General features: G+C 56.3%; 3 protein-coding genes across 3 annotated transcripts; 1 reads left to right on the top strand and 2 right to left on the bottom strand.

The window, feature by feature from the left end:
- Nucleotides 1–26: 26 nt before the first annotated feature.
- On the top strand, nt 27–931 carry IUM83_09702 (reverse transcriptase; the record flags this gene model as incomplete). Its single annotated transcript, XM_067934157.1, has 2 exons — nt 27–353; nt 416–931. 2 exons carry the CDS (start codon nt 27–29, stop codon nt 929–931), a joined length of 843 nt encoding a protein of 280 aa, XP_067799316.1.
- Nucleotides 932–9,070: 8,139 nt separating this feature from the next.
- IUM83_09701 (Dual specificity protein kinase shkA) lies at nt 9,071–10,521 on the bottom strand (the record flags this gene model as incomplete). The annotated part of the gene is made up of 3 exons (XM_067934156.1): nt 9,071–9,297; nt 9,410–9,554; nt 10,309–10,521. The coding sequence occupies 3 exons, from the start codon at nt 10,519–10,521 to the stop codon at nt 9,071–9,073; spliced, it is 585 nt and encodes a 194-aa protein (XP_067799317.1).
- Nucleotides 10,522–10,878: 357 nt separating this feature from the next.
- Nucleotides 10,879–11,523, bottom strand: IUM83_09700 (Dual specificity protein kinase shkA; the record flags this gene model as incomplete). The annotated part of the gene is made up of 1 exon (XM_067934155.1): nt 10,879–11,523. The coding sequence occupies one exon, from the start codon at nt 11,521–11,523 to the stop codon at nt 10,879–10,881; it is 645 nt and encodes a 214-aa protein (XP_067799422.1).
- Between the last annotated feature and the right edge of the window lie 3,385 nt (nt 11,524–14,908).

Raw genomic sequence — 14,908 nt, 5'->3', positions numbered from 1 at the left:
CGCTCGGAGGAGCAGCGGACACTCACATGTCGTACGCAGCTCCATCCGGAATGGTGATGACCTCCCAAGACGGTGCTGCTCAAGCTGGCGAAGGTTGGGATGTCCAAGTCACGGAGGCCGTCCTCCCTGCTCCACCGGCGCTGGTCGACCAAGACGATGTCGGAGCCGGGCCGTACCAGCACCCGGAGTGGACGCAGGCCGAGGACCTCCCGGAGACACCGGTCCAGGAGTACGAGCCCAGGTGGCTCATCCAGCGAGTCGAGCTCGGACGACGACGACCGGCGAAGTTCCAGGCGCGCTCGGACGTCGATGCGCAAGTCCAGGTCGAAGAGGTCGCCGAGCCGCTCGGAGAGGTCCGAATGGACCCAGGGGCTCCGGAAGGTCCAGCCGATCTGCGATGTCGGGCGCCTCTCAGGTGGCCTTGAACACCATGAGATCGACCCAACCTGCGCTGGCACGAATGGAGTCCACACAGGCCGTCCAAGCCGAGCGTCTTCGGCAAGCTGTCCACGCCCTCCAAGCGGAGGCCGCCCTGTGCGCGCGGCACGCCTACTGGGCGGAGTACACGCAGGGGTCGCACCGCGAAGCCGAGGCCGCCGCTAGAAGGACCGCTCAGGAAGAGGAGCTCAAGAAGGCCCTGGATGAACAGCGCCGACACTTCGAACAATGGATCAAGTCGCTGGAAGATCAACGCCACCAGGACCAGACGACTATTCGGTACCACGAGAACGTTCAGAGAATTCGCTCGCGCAACATTCCGACGCCATCGACACACATTCAAGGTGATCAAGCGACACCCGCTCACGGCCTGACTGTCGAGGTCAAGAGAGAGCCATTGCACCCGGCTATGGACCAAGAATCGAGTGGCGTAATCAAGAGACACGCGGGTGACAAATCAGATGGCGACCTTCGTGCAGCACAGCTTCTGTAACGGGGTTACACGCACAAATGGCTACAAGCCACTTGTGGTTTTTTAACAGATAAGATATCTGTTAAAAGTTTTAGATACTTCCTCACCTTGGTGTAAGTCACACCAATGGATACATTGAAGTGGGCCACCACAATGGGTGGTCCACACCTACCCAAAGATCCTATTGGTTGAAAGCAGCATCTTTCTACCGATTAGAGACGTGCATATTGGCGGGGCTCTGACAGCCAGCCGCTGTCAACCCCTTTCATAGATGATAAACAGTTTGAGCAGATTTAGGAGGAAGATCAATTTAGAATCAATATACAGTTCTCATTTTACCTAATCAAAGTCACTTGGAATCTTATCTGATTTAAATTATATTTGTGTATTCAAATATAGTTAACTCAAGTAATTACTAAGTACTTACGCTTCCTTATACACGTATCGCAACGTGTAAGAAAAAGTACTGAGTCAAGTTAGACCCACTACGGCTTCAAGCAACGCTGACCCTAATGACTGGAACTGAGTATGTGAAGGAAGAAGCTACGCCCAGGGCTCCCAAGACCAGCGCAACCCGAGCGTCTGCTCCGAAACCTGAATCGAAGCCTGTGAGCTCGGCTACGTCCGACGGCAAGAAACCGGCCGCTCGGAAGAGTTCACACAGGAAACACTCAAGCAAGCGGGGCGATCCCTCGGACGACAGCTCGAGCTCGAGCGATGAAGACTCCGACAGCTCGGTGGATGAAGCGAACATCAATGTCGCGACGACTACTACCCAGGACGGCACTACGGTCATGAGCTTCAGGCCGTATCTGAGTTCCGCCGCCCTGGGGGAATTGGCCGAGGACGCGTCGCTCCCCGCCCGGAGACTCTGGTGGGAGAAGTTCCTGAACCTGGCGTCCCAGGGCGGGTGGACAGACCGGACAAGGTTTGGGATCTCCAGCTGAAGATGTCCCCGGAAATCCGGAACAAGCGTGGCCAGCTCTCCAAGCATGACCGCCAGGACTGGACGCGGCTCTCCCGGGCATTCATACGCGAGTACTGCAAGTCCAAGGTATCCGAGACCGAGCGCTACTACACTATGATACAGCGCAAGGACGACAAGGCTTTGGCGTTCCAGTACCTCCTGCATATCGCCGCGGAGCGCGCGGACATGGCCTTCCGGAAGTCGAGCAAACAGCGCGAGCTGCATGTGCGTCAGTTCATCCGAAGGCTCAAGGACGACCAGCTCCAGTCGACTCTGGAAGGTCAACGGTTGAAGAAGGTCGCTGACCTGGTGTACCTGCTGAAGCGCCGTGAGGAGCTTCACAACGACGACGGCGCTCCGTCCAGGAGCGCCATGACTCGGGACTTCCGAGCGGATTACCTGCCACGTGAACGGTTCAGGCCCAAGCGTCGAGATCGGGCGTACGTTGCCGACGCGGACGACTCGGATGCGGAGGGTGTAGAATCGGCGGAAGACGCACCGGATGCGACAGCAATCCAGGAGGTGCAAGCTCCAAGCCTTCCGAACGTGACGTCTGGAATCCTGGTGACGCGCGAAGATCTCGTATAATGAAGTGTATCGTGCGATGAATCGAGCCGGGTGGCCCCATGGCCGACCCGCGCCATCCACAGGGGCGCCACATCAGCAAGCACCCAAGCCAGCTCCTGCTCCGGCGTACCCACCCCGGGTCAGCCCGGATCGGAACGAATATTGCGAAGGCTGTCACAAGTGGGGGCATTGGCCCGAGAATTGCTGGGGGCCCATGACGTGTGACCGATGTGGGCGCCAGGGACACCCCACTCGGGTGTGTGAGGCAAAGCCCTGCGTGAAATGTGACGAGTTCCACCAAGTAAGATGCGAAGACTGGAAATCACTCCAAGAGATCAAGAAGCTGCTGCGCCAAGGTGGCCTAGCGGACCTGCCAAGCCACATTCGGGAAGACACCCTTAGTGGTGAGGCCAATTCAGACGGGAAGCAGTTAAACCACTAAGCCCGCCGGATGGGGATCCGGTACGCGTCGGGCGGAGAAAACCCTCAGAATTGTGTGTCATAGCTTATATCGGCCCCGAGTTCAGAGCCTTGAACCAATACAACCAACAATGCATGTCATCCCGAATTGAAGAACGAGTTGTGCCACCCGAGCGGAACTTTGTGGAGTGCTCGGGACTGCCAGTTACTGTAGGATCTGAAGAACCAGCTGAATTCAAGTTTGTTCCGGGCGAAAGATACGGATGGTGGGTGGCAAACGATTCAAAAGGTGAAGTACACCAAGTTGCGATGGTACATGGAGCGGTGAACTACCCCAGGACCGAAGTTCTTCTAGACACTGGAGCGACTGTGAGTATGATGAGTATAAATCTTGCGCGTAGACTCAAACTCAGGTTGCACTCACAGAAGCGCATCAAGGTGTCCGGATTAGGAGGTGTTCCGAGCTACATCACAGCGAGCGCTCACGTTAAGATCACTTTGGGGCGTCGAGTGGTTTACATTATGGAATTGTGGGTCATGAACATCGGAGAAGGTGTGGACGTATTACTTGGGATGGATTTCATGCGCTCTGCAGGAATGCGACTGAGCATTCGGGAAGGCCTTGTTTGTCTCCCGGACGAGGAGTCGGTGCTCATGTATGGCGACCCTATTCGGATGCGCCACTACCAAGACAACTCGGTCGTGTCGCCCTACAGCCTATACCTGCAACCCGGTGAACACACAAGTGTGCGAATTGCCTACGGTAGTTGCAACCCCCAACGTGATGTGATTTGGGCGCGCCGCGGTGACCGCTGGGTGACTAAGGTGTTGTACGGTGCAAGGTCATGGGTTACGGATGTGAAAGTAGTGAATGATTTGAAGCAGGACGTCTGGATTGACACCTCGCTCGGGTGATCGAGTATGGGAACTTCGCGAGTGGAGGACGTTATGTACGCCCTGGAACGAGGCGGTACCAAGAATGGCAACAGCTCATTCAGGAGAGCACGATGTCCAGGCAGGCCAGACTGCGCGCGGCGCGAGCCGCCCAAATGGTCGAGGATGCGCAGCCCCCTGCAGTGGAAATGCGAGCGTATCAGTGGTCTACAAAGCTATTGTTGCGGCCGCACCCCAAGACGGAAGTAGTTCGGGTGGTACAGCTGCAAGAGAAGCCAAATCTGCTGGTTAGTGCGGATCCAGGAGTGGTGGACAGCAAGTGTCCCGAGTGTGGCGTATGCAAGGCGGAAACGGCCAGGTCACCCGAGTCAGTGGTGGCAGAAGTCTCCGAGTCAGAAGTTGAACCTTTGAAGTGCGAAGTGGAAATCACGGAAGACGGCGAATTGGATTCTGTGGAAGTACATCCAACAAGTACATGGCGAGACAGCCCGAGTGAGCTCGTTCCGGAGTCTGAGCCGGGCCTCCAGGATGGAGACCGTCTAGATGATGACGAACCCGACTTGTAGATGGTCACCCCACTCAGGCGGCTTGAAGCGGAATACGCTCGGTGCATGCGAGTGAGCGCTGAAGAACTGGATCTGGAGCCGGCAGTCTACATTCACGAAGGAAGCGAGCTGATGGCCCAGTTGAGGGATCAGTTGGCTCTGCTGCCTGAATTGCCGGATCTCAGCCCCCAGTGTGACATCGACAAGGCGGACGTGGGAGTTCCGGGTGAAAGCAGTCCCGCCCAGGAAGGCAGGCAGCGGAGCATCCTGAAATATCACCGGAAGATTTTCTTAGGCGATGGTAACGCTGCCCCAGCGCCTGCCCGGGGAGTGGTATGGGATTTGGATGTGGGTGACGCCAAGCCTGTTGCTCAGCGACCCCGATCTGTAGCCCCGTACCTCGCAATCAAGGTGTACGAGCTCCTGAAGAAACGCTTGGAGACTGGACTGATCGAGCACTCTGAGTCGTTGTGGGCTTTGCCAATTGTGATTGTCCTCACGAAAAATGGCGTCGATATCAGGATGTGCATCGACTATCGAGTGGTGAACAGTTTCATTCAACGGTCCAACTACCCGCTTCTCCTGATTGACGACTTGCTAATTGGATTTGAGGGCGCTCTGTGGTTTATGAGTCTCGATATGGCGAGTGGCTTCTGGGCCATCCGAATGCCTGAACGAGCCAAGCTGATCTCGGCGTTCGCGTGTTCATTCGGGCACTTCCAGTGGGTGCGGATGCCATTCGGATTGAAGAACGCGCCGATGATATACCAGCACGTGATTAACAACTGCTTGTGGGGATTCGTCCGACTGCCACCCGAAGAGGAAGCCCTCGTGGACCAAGACGTCCTGGACTACCTGAAGTTGAGTCCGGATGGCCGTGGAAACGCAGGTACCCATGACCATTCAGGTGGCTTGCAGGCAGAAGGACAACTGCCTGCACTGACGAATCAAATGACGGTGTTCGAGTGGAACATACCTGCGCCACCCCAACTGGGGCCAGTCTTGGGACGCAGCTCATACATCGACGACATCTCTCCCGGATCTGCCACCTTGGACCGACTGTGTGACGACTTGGATGCGCTACTCTACCGGCTGCGCTACTGGAATATCTCGGTCAGCCTACCGAAGCGTGAATTCAGGAAGCGAACTATACCGTACCTCTCCCACGAGATAGGTGCAGAAGGCATTCGGGCTACCCCGAAGATTATCAAAGGGATTCAGGACCTATCGTTCCCGAAGACCCTGAAGGGGGTCCAATCTTTTTTCGGGAGCCTGAATTACTACCACAAGTTCATCGAAGATTTCCCGGTGGTCGCAGCTGTGCTGTACGACCTGACCGATTATCAAGTTCGGGCCGGACGAGACTTGATTCGGGCGAAGGAAGCATTCGACATCCTGAAAACGAAGATCGTGTCCACCCCGATGCCGACCGGACGACGCCATTTGTGGTTATCCCGCATGCCAACCAGTGGGCGGCCTGCGCTGTCCTAGGCCAGGAGTACGACGGAGTGATCCAGCCTGTACGATTCACGGGGCGCGTCCTGAACGATGCCGAGCTCCGGGTGCTCCGAGTGTTCAAGACCCTGGTCGAAGGATGCCCTCTGACCGTGTATACCCGCTACTCGGTTCTAAAGTGGGTGATCAAGTCGAAGACTGTGGATGGCCGCACGGTGCCGTGGGGCGTCGCGCTATCCCACTACGATCTGGGTATCCGGAAGGTACAGCGTGACGAAGACGGACTGGTGGCCATCCTGAGCGCAGGCATCACTCCCAGGGAGCACCTAGATGAGATTGCCGAATCGCTGATCCCAGCCAAGGGGTGCGTCCGAGCGCCACCCGTGATGAGCGTCGATGTGCTTGAAGCTGATTACTGAGGGGTGGCACTCAGTTTCGATAGTGCTGTTAAGACGTCCACCCGGTGGGGCTGGTGTAGTTGTATACTATGGCAGCTACCCGAACGGACTGTCCTGGACGCCCGAGGCTACATTCTGGATGCAATCACGGTGAACAACGTGAAATACTAGGACTTGCTCAAAGGCATGGCTATGGCGCTCGAACGGGAGGTTCAGGATTTCGTGGTGATAGGCGACTCCAGGATAGTCATCCAGCAGGTCCACGGATGATTAACTGTAATTAGCCCAATTTGCAGCGGAGACTGGCCAAGAGCCAGGTGTTAAAAGACAAATTCAGTATGGTCAGGCTGGTGCACGTCAAACTTGAATTTAACTACGCAACCGACTACCTGACCACCAAGAAGCTTCCCCTCGGTGAAGACTGCACCATTCAGGATGGTAATAAACGGAGATGCCTGGAAGTGGTCTCGCAAATCCGAGAACAACCGGTGAAAGCCCCGAAGTCGGAATCCAACTCGGGACCCGCAGAAGTAAAGGATAATACAGGAGGTTTGCCTAGCGGAATACCTGGAAGGAACGTTGCTTTGAGCCCAGAGTCGGCGCCCTTGCCACTCGCTGCTCGAGTAATGGCCGTGCTGACCCGAGCTCAGGCTGCGAATCCCCCGGGTGAAACACCGGCGATGGGGTCCCTGGAATACCAACCCGAGCGGTGGCGACGCATCAGGGCGCACCAACCTCAGGACGACAACCTCATGGAGATCAAGGACTTCCTGAATGGAGAGGTGGAGCGATTCTCTCCCCGACGTTTGAGGAAGATTGCCAAGATGGCCGACCTGTTTGCTCTGGATACCCGAGGAGTGCTGTACCACCTGGCACAGTCCACCCGGGATCGCCCGCGTGACGCTGAGGATGAGCTTAGGCTGGTCGTCCCCGAAACACTTCGGGAGGACATGCTGCACTACGCCCACGAGGATTACCAAGGTGGCCACCAGGGTATCACCCGGACTCACGAGCGCCTGCGCTCGGAGTTCTACTGGCCTGGCATGTACGCAGACATGGTACGCTTCGTGAAGGAATGCGCAGATTGCGCTAGCGGCAAGGGGTGGCCCCCGAATCCAGGACCGTCACTCGGCAACATTGAGCCGAGACGTCCATTCGAGGTGATGTCCATGGACTTCGTGACGCACATACCCCAGTCCGCCCGAGGCAACACTTTTCTGCTCCTGTTTCGGGATATATTCTCCGGGTACGTCATGTGCAAACCAATGTCCTCCACGACCGCGCAAGATGTCGCCGAGGCGTACGAAGAACGGGTGTTCCGGAGCTTCGGAGCGTCCTCCATGATCAGGCACGACCAGGACCCCAGGTTCATGATTGAAGTCTTCACTCGATTCAGGGAGCTTCTGGGCAGTAAGCAACGCGCCACCCTGGCGTACCGCCCGCAGGCGAACGGACAGCAGGAGCGATCCGTGCAGACCGTCATCCGGAGTGTCAAGGCCTGTATTGCGGAAGCTGACCAGTCGGATTGGGACGACCACGCCGAGAGGCTGATGTTCGCCCTGAATACGTCATTCGACGCGACCCGCCTGGACACCCCGTTCTACCTGGTGCATGGGTGGGACGCGCAAGGCACGGTGGCTGCAATGTTGGGGCCATAGCCCTCCAGCCTTCCCGAGCGGACGGTCTACGAGTGGCGGCGGAAGTTTCAACGCGACTATAGCTACGCTCGAGCCGGCGCCGAAAACCACCAGAAGAAGGCGAAGCATGCCCGCTCAGATGAGCAGAACCGAAAGTGGCACGAGCTGTCCGAGTGATTGAAATCAGGCTTCGAGAAGGGCGATGCCGTGTGGCTGTATATCCCAAAAGTATAACTCGGATTGAGCTGAAAGTTGGCACACCTCTGGCATGGGCCATTCAGAATTGAAGAAATTCGAGATGATCTTCGGGTGCGCCTTAAGGTCGAGAACAGGGGCTACCGTGTAAATCCCTGGGTGCACGTGAGCCGCCTGAAGCCGAGGGCCATCTTCCCGAAACGCCCCACGGCCGAGCTAAAAGAGGATGAAGCTGATGACTTCGATGCTGGAGGCCAGTTGGGAGCCGGACCACGCGAATAGTGAATTTGAAGTGGAGAAGATACTGGATCTACGATGGGTCAAGCGTACACGCACGTCCAAACGCACCCGAGAGTACTCGGTGAAGTGGATGGGCTACGCCGATCCGGAGTGGATACCAATGTCCCAGTTCAATTGTGGTGCGCTGTTATACGAGTTTAACCAAGGGGCGAAGGCCAAGGCACGTTTTCAGGCTATGCAGGCCGGAGACAATCACCCGAGCCTGTAGCCAACCCGAATGGTCATGACTCGAGTGACAGCCCCCGCGACTCGTAATTTCGACCGTGATTGTTTTGATTTCGATTGTTGACTGAGGATGGTGATTATGCTCGGGAAGACCAGCGTGTGAACTACCTGAATGTGAAGATGAGAGTGGAATTGATGATGATAGAGTTGTTTTCCGGAACGAGAAAGCTGTGTGAAGTGATGAAAGCCTAAGTAATGACGGAATATGCAAAGTCGAGTTGATTGTGAGATAATTGGAGCTACGCTACGTATACAGGTACTAAGAAAACGACGCTTGGGACTCGACTTGGAAGGTGCATCCGAGTGCTCACGGGAACTTGCTGGAAACCAGGGCAGTCCGCCGCAGACCGGCGCTTCAGTCTCCGCACATGAGCCGATAGGTGCGTGATGCGCACATCATCCGCGGCGCATGTGTTCAACTGCGTCCAAGCGAGGTCCTCTTGATCCACCAATTCGTGTTGCTCCTGCAGCGTGTACGGTGTGCCATCCGACTTGGTGTGCGAATCCGCCATCCAGATCCAGATGCAGCACTTGGATGGGAACGACCAGACTCCCGACTATTTGAGCATGGATTGCGGCAGCCCCGCAATGACCGCTTCATCCAGGAGGGCCTGATACAGCAGGCGAGCCTTGTCCCACTCGTTCTTGCGCTCGGAGTGCAGCCCCAGAGAGTATGCGTCCAGCTGGTGGTGAATGACAAACCAGTGACCGATCATCCAGAAGGCGCGACGGTTGTTGCTCATGAAGGTGACGATCTTCTCCAGGTACATCTGCTGGACGGAGCCTGGTGGTGGAGACACGTGAAGGATGAGATGTTTCAGGCGGTTCTCGAAGAGGTCGTCCCAAGGGGCGTCAAGCCAGAGCATGTTTCACCTCTTCAGGTTTCCAGCGCTCACGAACGGCGTCCGCATCCATGTTCTTGCTCAGGTTCGGAGTGTAATCCTGAAATTCGGCCGTCTGGCAGTCCTCCTTCGCGGTCCCCGGCTGGAACTTGAGCAGGATGCCATAGTGACGCCACGATAGGATGGCACCAGCCGGAACCTACACGATGCGCTACTCGTCAGCCGTCAAGTCGGAGTATTCTTTCCGTGCCAACGGAGACTGGAAACGCTCCCGGCTCGGGAGTGCGCACGTGGCTGGAGGAGCCGTAGAATCAGGTTGCTGTGAGTCAGATGCACTCGAAGTGGTCGACGTGACGCTTTCTTGACGCTTGGCCTTCCGAGGTGGAGTGGTACGACATCCAACTTGGCCACAAACGGCTGGTGTGTCTGGTAGGTTTCATCCCAGCTCTCATCATCCTCGTCGCCGCAGAAGTCCGAGTATAGTGCCTCCATGATCTCCGCGGTGGCATCCAGGCGCAGCTTCTTAAGCGCCGACCAGCGGACAGGGGCGCGATCCAGACGTTCGAGCTTTGTCTCGGCCGTCTTGAAGTGTTAACTTGGGACGTACTTGGTCCACGGAGTCTGACTCAGCTTACTCCAGTACATCATCCGGACGAGCATTGCCGTGACGTCTCGAGCGTGGAACCGAGTGTGCACCACGTTGCCCCCCTGGATCAATTCGAACGCATCCAGGTCGAGAGGCGCGTCCTAGGACCCTTCCTTCGAGTCGTGGTCATTGCCTCCTTCTCTTCCTTGTCGGGTTCCACGTCATCTTGCATCACGAACGGCCCAGGCTTTACGCTGAAGTCGTCCACCGCGTTGACCATGATCCCGGTGGCCCAGCCACCTGGAGGCAGCCGGTTGTCCTTGGCGTGTTCCACGAGTGCTTTCAGGTGAGGTCAGTTGCCGCCCACCCGAGTGTTGTGCCGGTTCAGGACGTTCATCACCTTGCCGACGTTCAGCGACCCAGCCTTGAGACGGTCTTCCAGCAACCGAGCGTGTGTGCGCAGGTCATCATTCTCCCGCTCCAGCTCGTCAATCCGGCATTGTAGAGCCTGTTCCTCCCGAGCGTGTGTTTGTGTGGCGCGCTTGAAGTCTTGAGCGTGGTCGCTCGCCTCCTGCTCCATCTGACTCTTGGACACCGTGAACCGGTCGTCCCAGAAGCGATTCAGGAGGGCGACGTTGCTCTCGACATTCTAGAGTTCCGTGACCCTGTCGATCAGTGCGCGACTCGCGTTGAGACCTCCCGAGCCCAGTTGCTGGCGCACCACCTGGTAGTGCTTGATCGAGCGCTTGAGAAGTGTGGGTTTGCCGATGACTTTACGCGCGAGGTCGTCGATGTCATAATGCTGAAGTAGAGACGCAATTTCGCGTTTCGCTCAGGAGGTCTCGAGGCCCCGCCACCGAACGCTGGCCGCCGGTCGGCCGGGGCACCAGAACGTGCGCCGGATGTCCACGTCTGGGTAGATCAACCCCTGGAGCGCCTAGATCTCCGAGTCCGAGAGGTTCTCGATCGTCGAAATGGATTCCAGGCCGCCGAAGCCATCTCGAACGAGGTAGTCCCGGTGGACATCCATGACCCGAGCTAGCACGCCCACGAATGTGCGGCCGCTCTCCCCAGGAATGGGCACCCGAGTCGGAGGTACCTGGCCAGCCGGCGCTGGATGCGCGGTTGGGCCGGCACTCGACGTTTGATCCCGGAGAATTAGCTCGCCTTGGTACATGGCCTTGGCCAGCGACGACGCGAGAGGTGCCATCACCCCTCTCAGGCTTGTGCACGGCACGTCTGTGCTATCCTTGCGCTTGGAGCCCCCATCATCATCCCGGTGTTTACGCTCCTTGCTTGCGCTGCGGCTTGACTTGCCGCTACGCACTTTGCCCGGCTTGTCCTTCCCGGACTCGCCACCCTTGCCACCCGACGCATCCGCACTGCCGCTGTCTTGAGGAGCTGTGTCTGGCTTGGCCCCCTTGGTTTCCGGCGCGCGCTCGTCGCCATCGCCTTGCTTCGGCGCGGCCGCGGTGTCGCCGCTACTCTGACTTTGTGTGTCCTGAGCAGCGCTGCCCGCGCTGTCCGCGCCTGCCGATCCGGAAGTTGCGCCGCGGTCACCCGCTGCACCGGGCGAGCCCAAAAGGTCACTGCCCACTAGAGGAGTGCCCGGATGTTGCTCGAATCCAGAAGCAGCGGAGCCGCCATCAGACGCCCGACAAGCAGTGTCAGCAGAGTCTCTCCTGAGTTGCTTGAAGGAGAGAATTTCGTGTTGTGGACGTGGATTGATGCCTCGAGGGGATTGGACTTGCCAGTTAGAAGTTGGACTGAACGAAGAAGGTTCGCCAGCCTGGGAAGGAACCCGGAGGCCCTCCGATTCACCGAATGATGTACGGGAGCAAGCTGAGTCAGACTATGTGGACCAAGTACGTCCGAAGTTGGCACTTCAAGACGACAGATGCTCAGCTCGAGACTATGGTCCGCGCCCCTGCCCGCTGTCCAGCTCTCAAAAGGTGCGCCTGGATGATACCGCGGAGGTCATGGGGGCACGGTATTCGGATGTGGGTGGCGACGATGACGATGAGAGTCGGAACGAGACCTTTCAGGCGCACAAACCGTTCGCGGCCAAGTTGGATGTACGTGCCACTCCACTTCGGAAGGACAAGCGTCGGGACAGCATCACATCCGCCACTTCAAGTACTTCTGAATCGAAGCGACTTGACTCTGCAGCCTCTCCGGCGAAGCGCGCACACCCGAGCCGGGAGCACTTTCAATTTATACTGGCTCGCAAAGAATACTTCGAATTGACTATAGACGAGTTGTGCATTGTTGAGGTTCCGGCTCGCGGCATCCTTTCAGCCAGGGACCACCAAGGCGGTCTGCCAGACAGTCAAGTTCCCGGATTACACCCCGAATCTGAGCAAGAATTCTGAGCGGGAAGCCGTTCGGGAGCGCCGGAATCCTGAGGAGGTAAAACATGCTCTGGGTTGACGCCGCTTGGGATGGCCTCTTCGAGAACCGCCTGAAGCATCTCATCCTTCACGTGGCTCCGACACAAGACTCCGTCCAGGAGATGTACTTGAACAAGATTGTCACGTTCATGAGCAACAACCGCCGCGCATTCTGGATGATTGGTCATTGGTTTTTCATTCACCACCAACTCGACACATACTACATGGGGCTGCACTCCGAGCGCAAGAACGAGTGCGAGAAAGCCCGGCTTCTGTACCAGGCCTGTAGTGGGCCTCCTTTGGCTCACTACATTAGCTTACACGTTGCGCTACGTGTATGAAGAAGAGTAGGAGTTGTTAATAACTTGAGTTAATTATATTTGAGTACACTACTATAATATAATTCAAATAAAGACACCTAGTAGCTTAATTAGGGTAAAATGAGAACTGTATATTGATTCTAAATTGATCTTCCTCCTAAATCTGTTAAATCTGTTTTATCTCTATGAAGGGAATTGACAGCGACTGGCTGTCAGCGCCCCGCTAATATGCACGTCTCAGATTGGTAGAACGATGTTGCTTTCTACCAATAGGATCTTTGGGTGGGTGTGGGCCACTCATTGTGGTGGCCCACTTCAATGGATCCATTGGTGTGACTGACACCAATGTGAGGAAGTATCTAAAGCCGTTAACAGATATTTGTTTGTTAAAACTATAAGTGACTTTTTTCATGCACAAATGACTATTGTCACTTGTGTGTGTAACCCCGTTACACCATCCCCCCGCTAAGCTTAGACGTGTCGGTCTCGACACGTCAATTAATATTGAATGCTTGTCAATTGTTTGTGTTGGGGAGATCCGTGCTCATCCGCAATTAGCACGACCAAGCTGAAGACCGCTATTGCAACAGATGATGAGCTCTCTGTTGCTGAGTACCGTGCGCGGCAGCGCGAGTTGCACCGCTACCACGGGAACAGACAACGCAGTGTCTGTGTACGATCCTTCGATGTCGACCGCGTCTTTGCGTCGACATCTCTAAACGAATTCATGTTGCTTAGCGTGATCGGGTAAGCAAACGCCAAAGCACTTCGAGTCCTTCTCGAAGCGAGGCAAGTATTAGAACCTCCACGCTGTTGCGGTGGAGACTGATGTCCGTGCGCTGTACGCACTGTTCGTCCAGGTGGCGGTGCGTGTTAGCAACCGCGACCTCAACAGGTATACTATATGTATACCTGAAAGCTTCAGTGATCCCCGTGCTAATTATCTAGCACGCGAGCTGTCGGGCGTTGTAGATTACTACAGCGCTCGCACTACCTTCTTGCTGGTAGTGCGCGTTGGGCTTCATATTCCTTCACCATGTCCGGAATGGCTTCCATCAGGACGTTCCGTGGTTCACATGTGTCGTGTTGGGGAGGAAAAACTCTCTAGCGAATGCGAAAACAATCCGGACCCTGGATTGTTTTACTATGATCAACAATTCGACTGCCTGCCAATAGTATCGGCGTTCAGCTTCTGTCTATCCACAGAAACTGCAATCATGTCCTGGACAAACCGAATGACGGCTTGTATGCGATGGATGAAGTCAATCGCATCCAACCTGAACGAGTTCAGCTCGCTCTCCGCAAGAGGCTCGGCCTCTGCGTGGTTCTTCGCGGTGTCTGCGCCCTGCGCAGACCCGTTGTTCTTGTTCCTTGTGTAGTCTGTGCCCCGCAAAGACTCATTTGACTTGGCCTTGTTGTTTGGGGAGTCTACGTTCGGCGCAGACCCATGCTTCTTCTTCTTGGTGAGGTCTGCGCCCTGCGCAAACCTGTATATCTTGTTTCTCGTTATTGCAACTGCCACTGTGCAGGTGTCAGTGGCTTTCTGAGACTGGTGCGCTGCGGTCGTAGATCCTCCCCCACTTGAAGTGGGAGCCACTACTCCGAGTAAGCACGCCCGACGTGGATACCGCATGGCATTCACGTAAAACGGTGTATGCCTGGTCGAGGCATGCACCTACTCTGCGATCAACAAATACTCGATCCAGTATTGGAACGAGTGAGCGTAGCTCTTCAAAATGTCGACGAGCGTGCGGTTCACGCGCTTGGTTTGACCGTCCGTCTGCGGATGATCCGCAGTCGACATTGAAAGTTGGCTCCCAAGAAGTGTAAACACTTCTTGCCACAGGTGCGCTGTGAAGCGCGGGTCTCTGTCGGACACGATGTCGGTCGGCGTGCCATGGTGTTTGAACACCATGTCGACGAACAGACGGGCCGTCTGCTTCGCGGTCACCTCTGCCGGCACCGCAGCAAGATGGTACATCTTGCTGAAGCGGTCGACGAAGACCACAACACCGGTATTCCCTCCGCTATCCGGGGGAAGACCAAAGATGAAGTCCAAAGACAATAACTTCCAACACGCCGACGGAGTCGGTAGTAATTGCAAGGGAGCCTGCGCGAATGGCGCAGGCTTTACGCGTTGGCACACCTCGCAAACACGGACGTACTTGCGCATTGGTGGTGCCAGTAGAAGTCACGCGTGAGGAGGACGTATGTCTTCTCACGTCCGAGATGTCCCGCAGACGGGGCATCATGATAT

This window comes from Phytophthora cinnamomi (genome assembly GCF_018691715.1).
Source record: "Phytophthora cinnamomi strain GKB4 chromosome Unknown Contig5, whole genome shotgun sequence".
Lineage (NCBI taxonomy): Eukaryota > Oomycota > Peronosporomycetes > Peronosporales > Peronosporaceae > Phytophthora > Phytophthora cinnamomi.
This window is presented reverse-complemented; position numbering and strand designations above follow the sequence as displayed.